Genomic DNA, 18,763 nt, shown 5'->3' on the forward strand with positions numbered 1-18,763 from the left:
AGTTACAATACAAACATATGTTTTTTTAAATGAAACACCAAATGTTTCTTGACATTTTAGAATGTAGCTTTTAATTGGCTTTTAATGTCACTGTTTTTAAGCTAAACTTCTATTAGTCGATTTTGCTTAGTTTATGAATTAAGTTGGTTTTCTACGCGAAAACATCCTCTTTTTAAAAATTTATTACACAAAAAGTTAAGACAGCTGGAAAAAAAATTACCACTGTAAGTGGTAAAAAGTTAAAAAAATGTCAATTTTTTTTTATTTTTGCATCTCAGACTGATAAATTGTATTTCTAAAAAATAAACTTTTGATGTCTAGAATTGATAAATTAAAAGATATTTAATTTTAAATGTTAATTGTAGCAACAATGCCTATCATTAAAATTAGCAGCTAAAGATAGGTAGAAAAATGTCTTGAGGGTGGGGAGGGTGACAAAACGACAAAAACAAAAATTCGCAGTATATATTTAATAATTAATAACAAAATAATCAATAACACAAAAAACTTAGCTAACATACCTACAGTGTATTTTTTTTAATCCCGAGACAGATCAGTTTTTATTTACAGGGGATACTATTTTAGTGTACTTTTGAAAATTGTAGCATCAACCCCCTTTGTAAAACAAACAACCCCTTCAAAATTTTAAATGGCACCACCACGTTTGTGATGCCTCAAATGAAAAGTATTTTGACCAAGAATTCGACTGTGTGTTGTTTTAATGAAAAAGGGGAGAACGTATTTATATACCTTATCCACATAATATAAAATTGGCTCGGATTGACGTTTAGAGTTCCAACTATTCAAATATAGGAACTCTAGGGGTGACGATACGCTCCATTTGAAACGGCACTTATTTTCATTGATATTTTTACTTCCACCTAACAAGAACAGACACACTCTTGTGAAAATCAAGAGAAGGAAATTGCAAAAAAAATTTGGATACGGAATTTGTTTGGTCTTCAGACTGACTTCTCATAACGAATTATTTTAGTGGTTACCGGATCTACTAGTTATCCGCAAACACCCTTTTTGGAAGTACCTAGGTAAATCAACAAATGACACTAAATACAACTTTGAGAAAAGGTTGCAAGTTGACTACATTTTGATTGTTCATTATGCATTTTTAGAGGGAAGTGGAAAAGATGATGCAATTAAAGCCGAATTTTGAACAAGTGAGTCTATTAAAATATACTTTTTAATCCCACATAACATATAAAGCATAATACAGCATATTTCAGATTTAAAATATATACAATTCAATATAATAATACAAAAACAGAATCAACAGAAAACATAAATTATGAAAGTAAACACGTTTGTTTTTTTAGGGAGTGGACTTAAGTATCTTAACTAAAATCGGTTCGTAATGTCAGGCTCAGCAAAATGTGAAAATACTTAACTTCCGTTGATGACTTGTATATTTAACACGTTGTATATTGAATCAACTTTTTGGAATATAAAATACTTCACGTTCAACAATTCGCCTAATCTAATTTTAAAAAAGAACAAAGCTAGGATATAGTCTACAGTAAATAGTTTAAAATTTTAAAACATGTATAATATTTACAAAGTACAATACAGATAAAAATAACGACTTCAAGAATCACTCTATAAAGTATTTGTATAATAATAATGATTGAAATAGATTTCATACAGGCTGATAGAATCTTAAGTAAATAATGGACAGATTAATGGTTAAAAGAATACAAATTCCCTCACGTTCTCTAATCTACACCGGCGAAACCTTGAGACCCTTCAATTGCTTTGATTAATTTATCCTTGAGGTGTTGGTAACTTTCGTAAGGAGGTAGATCTAACCGATTAAAACTGCAACAAATCACATGACATAAACACTTTATCAAAACCAAACTCCCGTACCAAGTATGAGCTCGTGGGAAATTTTCAGGCGTGCCCCACTTTTCGATCGTAAACAATTGAGGACCATTGCTCCCGTAGAGTTCTTTAAAACCGTTCATTGGCACTCTCGACGTTCCTGTGACGAATTGTAACAACCTCGCTCTCATTTCATTACTAAACGACAAAACCACCTACAAAACAAGATTCAGAGAAACATTTTTATCACATTAATCATTTACCCTCCAAAACCACTGAATGACGATATGGTTAGCGTGGTAATCCCCTTTGTATAACGTGTTTTGTTTCCAGTCTTTGACATCAATATGTTGAATTCCGCACATTAGAAGCTCAAGCTCGTGTTCATCAAATATTTTGACAATACTTAAGGGAATTAAATCGTTGAAACCGGACAAAAACGCATTCATCTGTTCCTGGACCCGACCCACAAATCGCCACTGAATTATACACCTAAAAATTCATTTTGAACAATTTTCTTTTTTAATTGTGTGAAAGTACTTGATATATTCATCTTTATTAGTGTTGTCTAATGGAATGTTGGCTCCCCCTTCAATCAGTTCGTGAACGGTCGTATGTCCCAATGATTCTTCATCTACTGAAAACGTTAAATCTAACCCACTTGGGTCATTTTCCTTTATCCATAAAAGCGACTTGTAATATTCCGAATCTACCGACTCCATGTCTTTGAGATCAATTGTTTTACCTAACATCATTTTATAAAACGGTCGTATGAAAAATGCTGAAAATAATGCTAAGTGAAGTCAGTAATTACAGGTAACTGTATTACCATCGAGCAATTTTCCATGATACACAGCCATCCCTGCGACGCGTCCGATAAATTTAAAATAATTTAAGTGCTCTTCGTTACAAAGACCGGAAAATGGATTTATTTGTAATGTATAATTGTCCCTAGAATTGAAAACTTGTAATTTCTGATCAAACAATTACAAACAAAAATACATGGCTGAATATTCAAACAATCCGTAATAGGGATTAAACATCTCCTTGGACAATAGATAAAACCATTCTCTAGCTAAACCTCCATAATCTAAACCGACTTCGCCTTCAAACTCAATCCACAATTTCGTTTTCAACAATTCTACTCTAGGGACGGAGGTTATCACCCGGAACGAGTCTTCCAAAATACTTCTTCGTTTCACTTTTATTTCAAATTTATTGGGCACATTTGTCTTAAAAAACATCGACATCGTTTTTACTTCTATGTTGTTTGGTCACACCACCAACTTACCGGTTTTCTAAGCTGCGCCTTCATATATTCATATTTTCGTTTATAATCTCTTGAATACGGTATTGCTGGTCCCGCAATTTGGGGATTTGAGAGTCGTGGGTCCTCCCATTGTGTTGTTCTCGTGTCTTTATTACAAAATTTCGGTACATTTACACACAAATTACAAATATAGCTTACTGTGATCAATAAAGAATATCCTCCCATCGGAATGAACCCTTTCCTCCCATCCTTCCGGTAGTGGCCCTAGATCGTCATCAGGTCTTCTGTTGACCAAAGGCACAGTTGCTTGATTAGGCATTGGACTCGCACGGCCAGTACGAGGATCCACCCATGATGTGGTTCTTTCATTGTGGTCAATGAAAAATAAACGACCGTTTGGAGCGACTTGAACGGTCCATCCCGGTGGTAAACCTTCCGATAGTATTTCTAAATTATTTGGGGTCGTGCTATTGCTTGTTGTAGATACGGTGGAATCGCGACGAGACGAGCTATTTGACAGACTGTCGGTGTGATCTTCGCTCTGAAAAAGCGACAATTGGTTCTGTTCATTTCCGGTCATTTACGCTTCTTGCAACGAAAACAAAGAAATTGTTTAATTACGACGAATTAACAAAATAAAATAACTGTTTTATTATTGTTCACAATTAACAAACAGGGTCGCCTAACTATCTTTTTCTCACTTGTACATCAAAATATGTTCAACTGAATAAAGACTATTCTTTTCTATTTGTACTTTTTTGTAAAAAAATAATAATAGACCAAAATTCGTGTTTTTTTATGTAATTTTATTAATATCCAAAAACATACAACTATTGTAAATCAATTTCTATCTCAAAGATGTCAAGAAATGAATTTCTGAAAACACTATACATTTCTATAGGTAGGTAAAAAAAAGAAAACATATTTTTTAAATTTTCCTGAGCATCTAGGTATAAATTTTTAATTCTTAAAAACAAACGCAAAATTATTTTGCAACAATTCTTTTTTTGTAAGATTCGTGAGAAATTCGACTTTTAGGTCAACCCTGTATACACGAACAAAAGCCAACAGACCACACCAATTAACAAGCAATGAAATGACCTGTGTGTGTTAGTTTGCGAGGAGCGTATAAAAACGCAACATGAAGCAACATCAACACGCGCACACACGCGTACCAACCTCCGAATCCGTGTCGACAATTTCAAAATCATCATCATTGGACCGTCGTTCAACATGCGCACCAAAAACTGATCTGCCTCTTAATTCGAATTGTGGATAATCAAACGAACTTCTTCTACTGCTTTCATTGCTTTCGGCCGAAGCGTTGTATTCGGAATCGTTATTGTTCTCTGTTGATCTGACACTGAGTCGATTGTTGAGTTTAGTAGCGAGCGTGTGGTCTACCTCGTCAGATTCGACCCTTATTTCGGGCAGATTATTTAAGGCCGGAACCGGATTTACTACGTTCGAGTCTGGACCACCAGCAGCAGCACCGTCACTATTCGCACTAACGGCCTGACCAGCATGCAAACAGAACGCTCATGCAGCGCTAGCTATTTGTTAATCGTGTTAGTGGATGACATGTACAAGACAATGGGGAAACTTTGCGATTACTTCACTCCTCTGACAATATCCGAGATGCTTACACGTTTTTATCCCAATCTTATTTAAACTCAAAAACTTGTAGTAGCTCTTTTCTTAAATATTGCAAATACATGAAGGTTTGTGGTTATAAAAATGATAAAACATTTCAAGGACAGACCGGTATCAATATTTATTTTAAAATTATGATGGAGTAACAAATTGGCAGCATAATTTATATTGCGATAAAAAATACGTATGCACTACTCCTAATAAAAATCTAAACTTATATTTCTCCTGTATTATATTGAAAATGTGAATGTATGACTGTCATTTGTACAAAATACAATTGACTGTAATTAAAGTAAATTTGGTAAAGTTTCTGATAGACAAAAGTGAACTAAAGAGGACGTCACATTCAGTGTTCGAAGAAATGAAGCTTATATAGTTTTTCCAGTAATAGATTGGACTATTTTGTTACTTTTTGCAATTTCAATTTTAAAATTGATTGTCTTTACAATAATTAAATGTAACACAAAACCCAACCACAAATTATTGTTGCCAGTTTCACAGCTGGTACGAAATCCTTATTTAAATGCACCAATTTTTTCTAATATAATTAAATGTTTAAAAATTTATGACTACGTAATACTTGTAATTATACTCGTTTAGATGCTCTTGTAGCAGCAGCAATTTCTTATAATTCTTTCTATAAAATGAAAACAAAAAAAACAACACAAAAATAAAATATTTACAATTTCTAAAACAACTGTCTTATTTCATACATATTTAGTTTTTTCAATTATTAAGAATTATAAAAAATTCAGAAGTGACAATGCAGATATAAATTAATAAGAAAGAAATAAAGTTAACTTTTCATCATAGAACAATCGACTTACTATCTGAATTATTAATTTTCATTAGATATCAATAAAACGCCATTACCACTCACATCAAGACACAATTAAAAAACATCAATGTCTTTCTGTTGTTATTAAATATTCTTGTTAACGCAAAACAGAGAGAAATTAATTAATCAACTTAAAAGTGTGATACCAATCCTGTTATTATTGGTCAATACGTGTTTGCATGTGAGATACTGTACACGGAACTATAAATTTTTATCTGTCATAAAAAATGGAAAATACAATGGATTTCACATGTAAATAGCCAATGAATGAATGCCAACACCAAAAATTTTAAAAATAACACTAATGCATCACCTCATACATGCATTACCACTACACCAACTACCGGTATTTCAGTATGATAAAAAAACAGGAAAAGTAACATACTTGGCTTGCACTGGAATCGCCTCGGCCATTGTTCTCATCCTCAGCACTAATGTGATAACGCCGTTCAAACACGACGGCTTGCTCAAGCACCCTTTGCTCTTGTAATTGGTTATCAACGTTATTGCTGCAAGAAAAAAATTCTAATTAAATGAATAACAAACAAAAATAAAATACCTAGACGTGGGTCTCTCCCATTGCGTAGTCCTTGCTATGTGATTGACATAGTATGTCCTCCCGTTCGCATCTTGCCTTTCTTCCCAGCCAGGAGGCAATGGCGCATTCGACTCAAAAGGATCATTAACATATACAGGCTTATCAAAAAATATCTTCATTAAAAAAACACAAAAAAATTACAACTTTAGTTACCTGAGCTGGCCCCTCCTCTCTTCCATCGCTCATAAGCTCCCAATCGCGGTCATCACCAATCCTGTCATCGTCGGGGGGTGCTGGAGGCACTTCGCTGTCGTGGAGAAACGCGTGATATATTTCAAGGTGCCCTCGTACTCTTGAACGTGCACTAAAACCGCTACGTAGAGTAATTGACGAGTAAGACCAGCATGCAAAATTAAGCACAAGTATTAAAACATGCAAGCTAGAAAAAGGATTAAGTTCAATTGTTGCTACCTTCTGCGTCCTAGCAAATATTTCACTGTTCCTATATTTCTGCCTTCTTGCTCTCGGGGTAAATTTATTAGAGTTATTTCTACCATACCAAGAAAGTCATCGCGAGTTAGTCTGTTCTCGTCAAAGACTTGTAGAACCAACTTATGTTCTGCTGGTTTCACCTGGTCGAGAAATTAGGACAATGTTCCAAAATTGCAGTTTGCACTTACCCTGAATATAAATTCTTCGTTCCATTCTGGATTGAGGGTCTGTTGAAGAGATTCATATGAAAAATTTTGTTTGTTTATTAATAATTATTACCTCACCCTTTTCTTTGTTTTTGTTAAAACGGAATCAATTGTCTCATCTCCATTTATTGTATTCAGATCAATCTTTACATAAGGATCACTAAAATAATAATTTAAATCTGGTGGCTTAAAGGTGGCTTATTTTGAGGGTTACCTTGCCCCGAAAATATCTTTTTTCATAAGATTCTTTCCCTTAATTATTCTGAGCCGTATTTTGCTAGTTGGTTCTTCTGTCTACAAAACAGGGATTAGATTAGATTAGTAAATAGATCATTGAATACATAAATTGGTGATAATGTCACAGTTACAAAGATTCATTTGACTTTATGTTTAAATTATGACTTCACAACAAAAACAAATAGGTTTGCATTGGGAGGAATGAGGAGTTTTAAGACCTTGTTAAATATGACAGGTCAGGAGTTAAAAGATCGATTAATCATAAAATAAGTTATTTAATTTGCGGCAATGTGCATGTGCCCAAATAAAAATATTACGAATGGCATTGATTGTAGAAAATGATCCTTGAACGTAACTAATTTTGCAACTTACAAGTCGATCGAGTCCGATTTGAGGAAAGTATCCATAGATATTTTCTGATGCCATTAAAGATAAAAAACTAAATTTTTATATTACATCTAATGTTAAAATGATCACAGCCACGAAAACAATTTATTCATTCCAATAAGAACTGACAAGCTACACACAAAAACACTAATGTCAAACTTTTTTTTAAGAATGACGTTTTTGGGGAAATTCGCTCGGTGTGGTTGGCACGAAAAGGTTCCACCCCTTCCTATTTCAAAAACATTCTTTTAATTTTTTTAGTTTCATATAATAATATTAATAATATTCAGATGTGATGTAAAAAAATGATTAGTTTTTTTATTTCGAAATTATTGACATTTTTTTATTATTCTCTTAAATCGATATGTACAATAGGGAACAAAATTAAAGAGCAAAACACATCGTACACTGGCGGACACGGAATTTTGGACGATTTGTCATTCGACTGACATAAAAATGTAAAACGGGCCTTAGGCAACTAACCTCACTTTCAATTTTTGTAATTTTAATCCTGATAGCTAGAGAAAAAATGACAACAAATCAAAATAATTTATTGAACTTATATAAAAACAGGTATTGCTGGCATTATTGTTTCGGAAAATCGACGCCAACAACTAAAACTTTCAAATTTTGATTTGAAACGTCAATCATAATGACAGTAAAGCGTGACTTACATTGATATTTTTTGAACTGACATAAATTTGATGTCAAAAATTCCGTGTCCCCCAGTGTAATAGTAAAATAAATTACAAAATAACACTTTTGTTGGTAGAAATGAAAGCAAGCTCAAGCTTGCTCAAGGAAAGTACCGAGTTAAAAAAATATATTACTATTTCCGGTATTATGAAAACACAAAGGCAAACATTTTAAACTTCGGTTATAGGAGTTAATAAATTCTTACCAATGTTGACACGCAAAATGATCGTCTTGGGCTGTGATTCAAAGACACCACTGATAATGATCGTAATCTATTACCCAAAGATCTACTTCGCTGCCGAGGTCCATCCGAAGACTCAGCAGGTGAATTTTGATGTTCCAAGGACATGTGTGCAAAACTTAATCTCTTGCATCACGTTCAGATTTTTTTTAATATCACTAAATAAACTCACTATTATTATAACAACACTAGATGTTTCACATAACAAAAAAAAATGTTTTATCCACTAATTAAAACATAAACTACAATTTGACGATTTTTCTTAACTACAATTCTTATCTTTTACTCTGAAATATGTGATATAGCTGTGAGAATACATATCTTGAGATTAATATCACTGATAAAGATTAGAGTGTGGGTACGCACATGCAAAGTATGTAACAAAGCCTAGATGTTTTATTTACTTATTAAATGTTGGTTTGTTGTGTTTTATAAGACTAATAATTTCCTCGTCCATTCTATATGTAAATCTTTTGTTTAGTATAAAGCCAAAATCTGTTTTCAGGAATTAATTTGATTTAAAACAAGTTTAATTGTTTGATTTAAAAAATTGTCCTGTATTTAAACTTACAAAAAATATTAGTACTGTTCTTGGCTGAAATTAGCTTCTATGCGTCTTACAGCGCAAAATTGTTGTGTTTATTATTCGTTTTAAAACGAATGGTGAGTTGGTGACACTGATGTGTGACTGATGATCAGCTGATGATTGTCGATAAAGTAGATTCCTAGACATCTGCCTAACCTATAATCTAAGAAATAGATGAAATCATTATAATTTATAAATAAGAATTTCTAGAACAAAATGCGGCTAACACAGTTCCTTCTTTCGAAAGTCGGCAAATATTCGAAGGATTTTTCAAATTTGCCCGATCGTTACATAAAACGTGCGATGGAACAAGTAGAATGGAGGAACCCCAGAGGCATTCAGTACAAACCAAATGCAGTCATTAAACGTGCCAAATACAAATTTGGCATGCATCGACCATGGACAGGTCAATTTCGAGAAGAAAACGCACCAGGAGTTTTCCACGACAAAATTTTTGTTGAACCTATCAGAAAATGGAGTTTTTTTAGAGGAGACCGGGTTGAAATTCTGGTTGGTAAAGACAAAGGAAAACAGGGCATTGTTAAACAAATTATTCAAGAGCGTAATTGGGTAACGGTAGAAGGTTTAAATTGCGTTATGGAGAAAATTGGGGAGCGAAAAGGTTTTGCGGGAGCCTACGTACAAGTAGAAAAGCCTCTTTTGGTAACTGAACAAGTGGCACTTGTTGATCCTTCTGATTTGCAAGCGACCCCATTTGAGTGGAGGTTTACAGAAGATGGAGAAGAAGTGAGGGTGTCCACAAGGACTGGTAGGATAATTCCTGTTCCTGCCACAGCGGAAGAAACCATAGATTATAAAACCAAGGGGACGTATAAGGAGACGCCTAAAGACACCACTGCGGATGACGTAACGAAAATAACGTTTGAACCAAAATTGCAAACGTTCGAAATGGATATTATGAACAGCATGGGAATTAAAGAAGAGAGAGTACCTCCAAAATATTACTGGTATTGATTGTGAATTTGTAACATACATAAATTAAAAATAATAAATACACAATAAATTGTCATAAGTCGTTTTATTTATAATCTAATTGTGTAATTGTCTAAATTTATTATCAAGTGTGGTGCAGACGAAATGGAAAAATCAAATTAATTTTTCCATGTACCTATGATAAAGTATTCATTTGCTTCGAAAATAAGATTTTAGGCTCAGCACATAATAAAAATAAAGGACCACGATACCAAATTTTACAAAATTGGATCTGCGCATGTCACTGGCAAATTCGGGGATATCCCGGATTATGTCGCCGGTCGAACCCTATAAATAGTTAGCGTTGGCCTAAGACGAGTTATTTGGTATTTTATCAACAGTAGTGTCTAGCGTAAAACATTAAACCAGTTTTCCTAATTCAAAAAAAGAAAAACGAAAATGATATCTCGTAACTTACTCATTACGTTTATTTTATTTTTACTGGCCAAGAACGGTTTTGCCAACGAAAAAAATACTTTCAAGTAAGCAATAATCAAGAATTATCCTAACAGTCACTTTTTAAATAACAATTTTTAGTTTCGAAATTCGCCGGCAAAAAACACCCACCGAACAATACATAAACCATGGACATCATTTTGGTCGCAAATTTCAGGAAATGATGGAGAAGCCAGAGCCACGGAATAACGATTCCATTGCTTTGTACAGGTTTTTGGACGTGAGTAAAATAAATTTACATACCTAATAAAACCTCCAAAATACAGTAGAAAAGTAATTTTGTAATGTTTATTTGCCACTCTAAATGATAACGTTGAAAAGAAATTAGTGTTCTTCAACTTTAATTTTGTCTATTTATTTATTGTTGTATATTTCGTAATTTTTGTCTTATTATTTACTAGCGTAAAAATTTTAAGCATTGATCTTGAGATATGCAACCAACAAAACACAAAAATTTGCCCAACATGCATTATTATTCATTATCACAATGTTATCTCCTATATGCTCACTTCCCACATAATTTTTTGTTGAAAGTTGCCAATAATAATATTGTCATGTGTTTAGCTTTTATCTGCAGTGTATCATATGCCTCATATCACGTAGAATAGGATAAGTTTTAATTAAAAAAAAGAATACAAGGTTTTGTACTCTTTATTGCCGTTTACGTATTTGACAATAGTAGGTGAACATCCCATTACAAGCATAAGAAGCCAATATATTATTGGGAAACAGAATACATTTTTTAAACAGCTCTTCAGAATTGGTATCGGTAAAACAAACATCGCATCTGATCAATCTTCTGTCAGGCTTTCTCATATCAATTATGCCAATTTCATAGATAAAAACATCGTCTTCTTCCTTTTTACGCAAGACTTCAACCGCCCAGAAACTATAGTCTGAATTTCTTTTGAAACTCAATCTAAATATATTTTCGTCAAACACAATGTAAAACTTCTGGTGGAAATTATAAAAATCCATCATTTGCTCTAAACGAAATTCTACGGTGGTCTTGAAGAAATCGGCAGCAATGACTTTATCTTTGTGATTTTCATCTAAGTGTTTTCCAATATTTGAGTGTGTTCCTAAAATTTTTAACATAAAGTATTATATCTGAAACCTCAAATAAGCAAATCACCTTTAAATGAACAGTCATCCAAAGGACATGGATATGGTTTAAATGGGCAAACCGCTTCATGTTTATCTGATTCATGAGCTAGCAAAGTATCTTCACACCCCAGGTGGTGGTACATACAAGAGTAACTGATTCCTGCAGTCAGCCCTTCCAAAGAATAGTTTCTCGTAGTTCCAAAAAGGGCGCGACAATTTGGACACTTTTCCAGTTTTGGTCTACAATTGCTACAAAAACTGTGGCCGAATTTGCATTGATATATTGGAGGCTTCATTAACATTTTACAAACAGGGCATTCAAAATATTGCAAGACTTTTTCATCAAATTCCGTAGATTCATTATAAGTTGACATTTTTATTTGGAGTGTGACTACATTAGTTGCTTCAGTCATCTGTTGTAAAGCCGACAAATTAATTCTTGTTGTGTGCATATTACTGAATGATGAAACTTTGCACTTTGTTTCAACACAGTTGCTGCTTTGTCCTAAATGCTTGATAATACAATCATAATTACACTCAGTGTTTTTTACATCACAGATTGTATGCAACAAATCTTCAAGATCTTTTTTGATTATTATTATGCATTCTTGTTTACCTTTGAGCAGTTTTGTTACGTTTGTTTCTTCATTAATGTTGACGTCAATAACGAAGAAACTTTGAGAGTTTGTTATCACATGCTCAGAGTGGCATTCATTAAAGTGACTACGAAAATCGCTTTGTACACCTTTCCACTCACACCCTGCGTGTGACAACAAACAAGGCTTTTCATGGAACTTACAGTTAGTTTCGTGCTCTTTTAAACTACTAAAAATAATTCTTTCCTTACACCCCGTCGCTTGAAACTTGCATGGGATTTTAAGTTCTTTTAAAATCATTTCCAACTTGACATTTTGCAACCCTTTCAAGTCTCTTTCTTTACAACAATTATTGCACACGTTTCCCACATCTTCTACTAGCACTATCGGAAGAGTCAGCAGCTTCTCGCAAACAGCACAGCTAAATGTTTTTTCTAAAAGTATCTTGTCTGTAAATTGAGTTAAAGTCTGTTCTGCCATATCCAAAGTCCTAAAAATAATCTTCATTTAATTGATATTTTTCTAAACCAATTAAACCACCTGCTGATGATTTTTTCGACACTAATTGAACGGGTTTACATTTGAAATGGCTATCACGCTGTTTTTGCACAACATAAATAAGTGACAGGTCAGATAACCTTAATTTCGAAACAAATTTTTTTAAAGAAAAACGTAATCGATTGCATCATGTGCTATTTGAATTATCTCGTATTATTGTTTTTGTAAACAATAAATTGATAAATGAAAATAATGTTTGGAGTTCATCTCTCCAATTGCAGGAAACTTCATGTGGCGATTTTGTTGGTGGCGCCACCAATAAAACTAAACTCAAAAAGATTACTAAATCAAATTTTTGGCGGTACATAAAATGGGCTTGTTTTTGTTGCAATAAGAATTAAGAAGATTAATGATAATGACAGTCTTAATACTTGTTATCTGAAATAAAATTTCCTTTTTTATACAGGCTACATTATAAAAAACGCCTCAAGCCATTACTTCATTATTTTTAAAGACGTGATTTCTTTGATCACAGCTGAACAATTTTTTGTGAGCAATTTTTCTGTTGTTTGAAATAAACCTAGATCAAAATATTTAGACAGCAATAAACAATTTTGTTCCATATTTTTAAAAGAGTAATGGCTTGGGACGTTTTTTTTTTTATAATCCAACCTGTATCTTCAATTGTTAAAAAAAATACATTATTATAAATTTCAGGACGAATTTTATGGTGAAATAGTTATTGGTCACCCTGGGCAAAAATTGAACGTTGCATTTGATACAACATGGAGTTATTCATGGGTGATATCCTCTAAATGCAGTTCCATCAAATCAATTGGATGCTGTGAGAAAAAAAAAACTTTTGCAAATTGTTCCTTAATAGGTAATTAAATTTTAGATTTTCACAACAAATATGATCATTCCAAATCATCGGAATATAAAAAGGATGGACGTCCCTTTGCAATGGATTTGGGCAGTTACAACCTAACTGGGTTTTATTCTTACGATAACATTTCTGTAAGAAAAATATTTTCAATAACGGACTTTTAAAAATATTGTTGATTTTTTTTTGTAGATAGCTCATTCTAACGTGACTGGACAATCTTTCGTCGAAATGGTATACGTACCCAATCAGTTTGTTTTTAATAAAGCAGATGGTGTAATGGGTTTAGGATTAAAAACTGATGAAAATTATGACCCCTTCTTCTACACTTTATTGAAACAAAAGAAGATCAAAAATCCAATTTTTTCGATTTACTTAAACAGGTAATCATTTTTTTAGCGTTTTAACAACCGTACACTTTTCTAATTTTAGAGACCGGCAATCCAATCGCGGAGGTAATGTTATGTTAGGTTTTGTTGATCTTAAACACGTCCACAAAGCCAAAGTGGGCAAAAAAATCGTTTATGACAATTTCACTTATTTACCGGTGGAAAATTACGCTTATTGGCAATTTCAGATGGATCAGTGAGTTTTTATAATATGTAATTCTTTTTCGAAACCGTATTTTTATAGAGTTGTTGTGAAAGTTGGCAAAGATAATAATGTCGTAGTGTGTGAAAAAGGTTGTAAAGCTATTGTGGACACTAGTTCTAATGCTATTATAGGCCCTCAAGCCGATATCGATCAAATACATGACGTAATTAACGCGAGGGAGTTTTTCTTACATCGATATACGGTAAGTATAGGAGTTTAATTATATGAACACCAATATATTTTTTTTAATTTAAGCTGGATTGCGATACTGTAAATAAATTGCCTAAAATAGATTTCATGTTGGGTGGGAAAAATTTCACACTTTCAGGACCAGACTACACCGTTAAAGTAATTAATTTATTGATAATAATGGTAGTTGGTGTATTGTTTTGTCTTATATTTCAGATGTCTTATCATTCTATAACTATTTGCTTATCAGCTTTTATTCCTGCAAACACAATTCAAGAGCAAGATCGCTGGATTCTCGGGGGAGCATTTTTGGCCGAATTTTATACAGTTTATGACGTACAAGCTAGAACTATTGGTTTTGTTAAAACTAATTAGTTTTTCTTATGGATGGATTCGTGTTTTTTATAATTATTAGGATAGGCTTATGCATTATGCTCTCTACTGTTTTTTAATTAGCCCTATGTAACAAACTGTATCTTATGTTTTGCATTTTGTGTATTTAAAATAAATGATTAATGCCCTTTAAATGTGTTTTGCTGTTCAGTGTGATTTTTTGAGTCTAGCTGTCGTGTTTGTCTATTGACACGAAGCAGCAAATTATTCTTTCTTGTTTGCATAATTCTAGACGCGTATTGTTTGAGAACAAAATGTCGAGCAGGATGGTAGATGGCCCGCGGCCGCTTGTTAGTATTCTGACATCGTAGATGAGACGGCAGCCACCACGTTTGTTCACGCCGTTCTCTGAACACCTCACGAGCGTCCCTATTCAAAAGCAAGAGCTTGGGGTGAAGAATTACCCCGGACGGTAACAAAAACACCAGATACGAGTAATTATGTAAATTTTATTAAGTCGTTTGGGAAGCCAGATGGACCTTCACGCCTCAAGGGACATTCCAGGAACTTGACAAACTCGAGGAATTGTTCTGACAGGAAGGTAATCCCTGGATGGACCTGACCTGACTCTCGAAGGAGGCTGTTGCTGTGTCGGATTCAAAATATGCAGGAATTTACTAACTTAACTCAATAATTTCTGAAGGAACACAGTACAAAGAAAGTGTTCGACTTCGATAAGATTACTTAAACTTTATTTGTAAGAAAAATAAATAATAGTAAAATATTTATAAATGATTGTCTTGTGCAACATTAAAGAGAACTTTGTAATGAGAAATAATTATCGTCGGACATCGCTGATTTTCTTTTTCGTTTTAGTCGTACTCGTAATTGAGTCAATCACACCAGAAATTGAGATAAAGGTAGGTCTGAGTTAATAAAATTTTTTGTTCATTAAATTTTATACTGTTTTGTCGGTTCTAATTTTTTTTTAATAATACATTTTAATGAAGGCTTGTGAAATGTATACATGGGAATCAAAATTTAAATTAATATGACTTACAAATTCGTTTTTTGCCTTCAATAAATCGTAGCAGTATCAGAAAATTTTGTTTAATAATTCTTTTTAGAGTGAAATTATACTTGAAATTGAAACTTCTGCGAAGTCATACTTTTTGTTTCAGAAAGTATGATTCTTACATCCGAGTTAAAGAATTTTAATGAGCATTTTGTTCCCTAGTAGGTATTAATATTTTCAAATTTTAAGTTTTGGAACTAGTAGTGATCAGTGCCGCGCTGGGTACCACCGACGCCTGAGTGCAGTTTACACTGTGCCGCCCCCTTGACAATATTTGAAGAACCTAAGTGATTGCAGAATAAAATAAAGTGAAACACTTAATTGACAATAGTCAATAATTCTTCATTTTGTAAATAACGTTCGATACAAAAAATACATAAAATTTAAAGATAAAAATTAACAAATTTAATCACCTAACCAGCCGACACTAAACAAAATAGTACATAACAAAAAATATCTACGTAGGTACAATACTCGTATTTGCAAAAAAAAACTAAAAGTAGAAAAAAGTATAATGGGGAGATTTTAATGATTTTATATTTGCAAAATCTGTTATAATATCTACTCTACTAGAAATACTCAGTTCCTTGCAAACTTTGGTTTCGATTGAAATAATTGTCAAATTGTTCAACCGTTCTTGGCTTATTGATGATCTTAAATAATTTTTTATCAAATTTAATTTAGAAAAGCTTCGTTCACCTTCAGCCACCGTTACCGGCAAGGTTAACAAAACGCGTTGGCAGTATTAGGAAAATTGTCGATTAATTCATTTTTGTACTATATTCCAGTATTTGAAGTGTGGTGGTTATATTACTTGTTGCAATTACCTCTAATTCATCCACTAAATCTACCGCCTTAATGTTTTTTTTATTTCCGTCAGTTATTAGTTTTACTTGTAAATCTGTGCAATATTTTATTCGGGTATTTTTATCATAATAATTGAAATCCTGTATGATATAAAGAAAGTTAAATGTGTCATTATACATATTCTTTTATTAAATTGAACCTTTCATTTAACGACACAATCGCGGTATCTGAAAAATAAAAAATGATTTTAACGAGAACTGAAATTGGTTCATCACCATGTTTATAAACAAAAATTTTCTTTTTTTACCTCTTTCTAATGGTGGAAGCTTCTGGAAAGCTCTCTCTAAACCTGCAGCTATTTCTTTTGGAGTTACTTCGTCAAATACTCTCTCTGACCTATTTGTTTCTAAATATTTATTTAAATTTTGCAAATGCTCTACGTATGTATGTAGGTAGTAATGCTAATAATACGTACTTGCAATATTTAGCTAACAACATTAATTTTGGCTAAGATATCGTGTCAAATGACTGTCGAAACAGTAAATGTAAATGAACTGATTTTTTTGTTTAGATTTTTATTGTATGGATCAATTTCTCTAAAAATTTTACAAACTCTCCATAAAAAAAAATTATTCGCGGATGCCAACTATAGCTTTACGGCTTTGAAACCATAGTTGATGTATTTTATAATTACCAAATTTTTAGACAAAATCTTTGTGCCGCCCCCTTGACCTGCCGCCCGGGTGCGGTGCACCTCTGGCACCAGGGTTGGCGCGGCCCTGAGTAGTGTTTTTGCTTTGATGCAGACTTTATAGAAGACATGCAAAGTTTTACATTTCTTTGTGTTTTAACTTTTTTAAATTTTAATAACAGTCTCAAAAAACAACTATAAACAAATATGGTTTCAAAACGTTATGGACGAGTGCTGTAATTCTCGCTGAGAGACGTTTTTCAAACATTTATTTAAGCTCTATTGATCTCTCTAAAAATACGGAAGCTTTGTATTGCTCTAGTTATTCCTGTCTCTGTAATTTTGCATTTTATGAAACCTAGAAACTTATTTTTAGAAATAATTAAAAAAAATTACTTTCATAAACTTTTTAAAAGTTTAAAAACTTAAAAATCATATTTTATAAATTAACTGTTGTTTTTGATGTATTGAAAAAATGTTCTTAGGTTGTAATTTGTGCGTCGGGGGTGGATATGATTGTTAGTGGAATGTTGGCAGTTCGTCTCGAATATATTTTTCGGCGATGAGTGCTTAGGGCCGTATTGTATCCAGTTGTGGAGCCAGAGAGGCGCCGACACAGACTCCTGCACTATCAATCGATTAAATCATTGCAGTAGTTCTGTAGCACTTGCTCAATTTTTCTGACTTATCGCGAATGCTAATAGGGTTTTATTCTTCAGCTGATTTCGTATGCACACCATGAGATAATTCACATGAAGTGATGGCAATTTTATGAGATTTACATGTGAAATACAGATCTGTCAGTGACATAAATCTTACGAGTTGGGAATATATCTGAGTATGACAACCACTCTGCATACCTTTCACGGTTTACGTCGATGGAGTACGATGAGATGTGTGTGTTCCTGCAATATTTGTCAATACTTTGTTATTAATGCTTTCACCTAGATCAAAGTTTTGCGTAGTTTGAGCGTTAAAGCTTGTTTCATTCAGGGATATTAAACACCATTAACGGTTGGCAAAGTTGCAAAATGTTAATTTTCATTCGTGATCTACTGACGTGAAGCTGTTTGTAGTAAAGATGCTCGGAGGATGCATTTTATTTTATTAAATTTATTTCAGTTGCGTTTCAGTTCTAGAATAAAACTTATTCTTCGTGTTTTATTTATTTAGTTCAGCGATGAAAGGTAAGATGAGATTTAAAAATTTAATTTTGTCTGAACAATACAATACGTATCTGATGCAGTTCGTATAAAATGCATTCGCATGATGTTTGCGCAATCTAAGGTTTACTCTAAATTTAAAGTGGCAGTGGGGTTGGTTTTTGTACCGTATTTTCGAATTATAGAAAGAAATCAAGCGCATGAATTACGATGTAAAAAAATCTTTAATAAAAAGAAATTCCTATAACAATTTCCTCTATTTAAAAATAAAAAAAAACTTTTCTAAATTTTTCTTAAGTGCAAGGCTTGCAAGTACGAAGAGAAGAATATTAATTTCTTTAAAATTTAAATAAGTTTTAATTATGGTTTTAAATTAAAAAAATATATTCAATAATTAA

General features: G+C 32.9%; 4 protein-coding genes across 9 annotated transcripts; 2 read left to right on the plus strand and 2 right to left on the minus strand.

The window, feature by feature from the left end:
- Positions 1-1,619: 1,619 nt before the first annotated feature.
- Positions 1,620-8,977, minus strand: LOC123010950 (E3 ubiquitin-protein ligase Nedd-4). Of its 5 annotated transcripts, none has more exons than XM_044408161.1 (17): positions 8,359-8,977; positions 7,048-7,127; positions 6,912-6,993; positions 6,816-6,854; positions 6,607-6,767; positions 6,349-6,508; positions 6,157-6,293; positions 5,983-6,106; positions 4,286-4,621; positions 3,305-3,647; positions 3,128-3,252; positions 2,839-3,068; positions 2,666-2,787; positions 2,377-2,617; positions 2,100-2,328; positions 1,882-2,051; positions 1,620-1,830 (listed from the first exon to the last, which is right to left on the minus strand). In XM_044408161.1, the coding sequence occupies exons 1-17, from the start codon at positions 8,500-8,502 to the stop codon at positions 1,728-1,730; spliced, it is 2,826 nt and encodes a 941-aa protein (XP_044264096.1). In that variant the 5' UTR covers positions 8,503-8,977; the 3' UTR covers positions 1,620-1,727. The 5 variants fall into 5 exon arrangements, with proteins under 5 accessions (XP_044264096.1, XP_044264097.1, XP_044264098.1 ...); XM_044408162.1 differs by having other exon boundaries at positions 6,349-6,499; positions 8,359-8,974; XM_044408163.1 differs by lacking the exon at positions 8,359-8,977 and adding an exon at positions 7,443-7,622.
- An 81-nt stretch (positions 8,978-9,058) lies between these two features.
- Positions 9,059-10,010, plus strand: LOC123010951 (probable 39S ribosomal protein L24, mitochondrial). Its single transcript, XM_044408166.1, has one exon. The coding sequence runs from the start codon at positions 9,197-9,199 to the stop codon at positions 9,953-9,955; it is 759 nt and encodes a 252-aa protein (XP_044264101.1). The 5' UTR covers positions 9,059-9,196; the 3' UTR covers positions 9,956-10,010.
- A 297-nt stretch (positions 10,011-10,307) lies between these two features.
- LOC123010655 (aspartic proteinase A2-like) lies at positions 10,308-14,817 on the plus strand. Its single transcript, XM_044407724.1, has 9 exons — positions 10,308-10,455; positions 10,511-10,649; positions 13,348-13,474; positions 13,529-13,647; positions 13,706-13,896; positions 13,946-14,098; positions 14,147-14,309; positions 14,363-14,455; positions 14,513-14,817. Exons 1-9 carry the CDS (start codon positions 10,373-10,375, stop codon positions 14,669-14,671), a joined length of 1,227 nt encoding a protein of 408 aa, XP_044263659.1. The 5' UTR covers positions 10,308-10,372; the 3' UTR covers positions 14,672-14,817.
- Positions 11,063-12,932, minus strand: LOC123010653. 2 transcript variants are annotated; one of them, XM_044407722.1, is made up of 3 exons: positions 12,673-12,932; positions 11,565-12,622; positions 11,063-11,511 (listed from the first exon to the last, which is right to left on the minus strand). In XM_044407722.1, exons 2-3 carry the CDS (start codon positions 12,610-12,612, stop codon positions 11,081-11,083), a joined length of 1,479 nt encoding a protein of 492 aa, XP_044263657.1. In that variant the 5' UTR covers positions 12,613-12,622; positions 12,673-12,932; the 3' UTR covers positions 11,063-11,080. The 2 variants fall into 2 exon arrangements, with proteins under 2 accessions (XP_044263657.1, XP_044263658.1); XM_044407723.1 differs by having other exon boundaries at positions 12,670-12,932.
- Positions 14,818-18,763: the final 3,946 nt, after the last annotated feature.

The sequence above is a fragment of the Tribolium madens genome, unplaced genomic scaffold, assembly GCF_015345945.1.
Source record: "Tribolium madens isolate multiple individuals breed KSU strain unplaced genomic scaffold, Tmad_KSU_1.1 Scaffold_91;HRSCAF=231;Tcas5.2_LG7, whole genome shotgun sequence".
Lineage (NCBI taxonomy): Eukaryota > Metazoa > Arthropoda > Insecta > Coleoptera > Tenebrionidae > Tribolium > Tribolium madens.

Excerpts from the sequence above, each read along its gene's own strand:
- LOC123010653 (XM_044407722.1), bottom strand. The coding sequence starts at position 12,612 with ATGGCAGAACAGACTTTAACTCAATTTACAGACAAGATACTTTTAGAA. Across the intron at positions 11,512-11,564 it reads GGATGACTGTTCATTTAAAG|GAACACACTCAAATATTGGA; the intron begins GTGATTTGCTTA and ends TAAAAATTTTAG.
- LOC123010950 (XM_044408161.1), bottom strand. The coding sequence starts at position 8,502 with ATGTCCTTGGAACATCAAAATTCACCTGCTGAGTCTTCGGATGGACCT. Across the intron at positions 2,329-2,376 it reads AATAAAGATGAATATATCAA|GTGTATAATTCAGTGGCGAT; the intron begins GTACTTTCACAC and ends ATGAATTTTTAG. Across the intron at positions 1,831-1,881 it reads TTCCCACGAGCTCATACTTG|TTTTAATCGGTTAGATCTAC; the intron begins GTACGGGAGTTT and ends GATTTGTTGCAG.
- LOC123010951 (XM_044408166.1), top strand. The coding sequence starts at position 9,197 with ATGCGGCTAACACAGTTCCTTCTTTCGAAAGTCGGCAAATATTCGAAG.
- LOC123010655 (XM_044407724.1), top strand. The coding sequence starts at position 10,373 with ATGATATCTCGTAACTTACTCATTACGTTTATTTTATTTTTACTGGCC. Across the intron at positions 13,897-13,945 it reads TTTTCGATTTACTTAAACAG|AGACCGGCAATCCAATCGCG; the intron begins GTAATCATTTTT and ends TTCTAATTTTAG. Across the intron at positions 14,099-14,146 it reads TGGCAATTTCAGATGGATCA|AGTTGTTGTGAAAGTTGGCA; the intron begins GTGAGTTTTTAT and ends GTATTTTTATAG.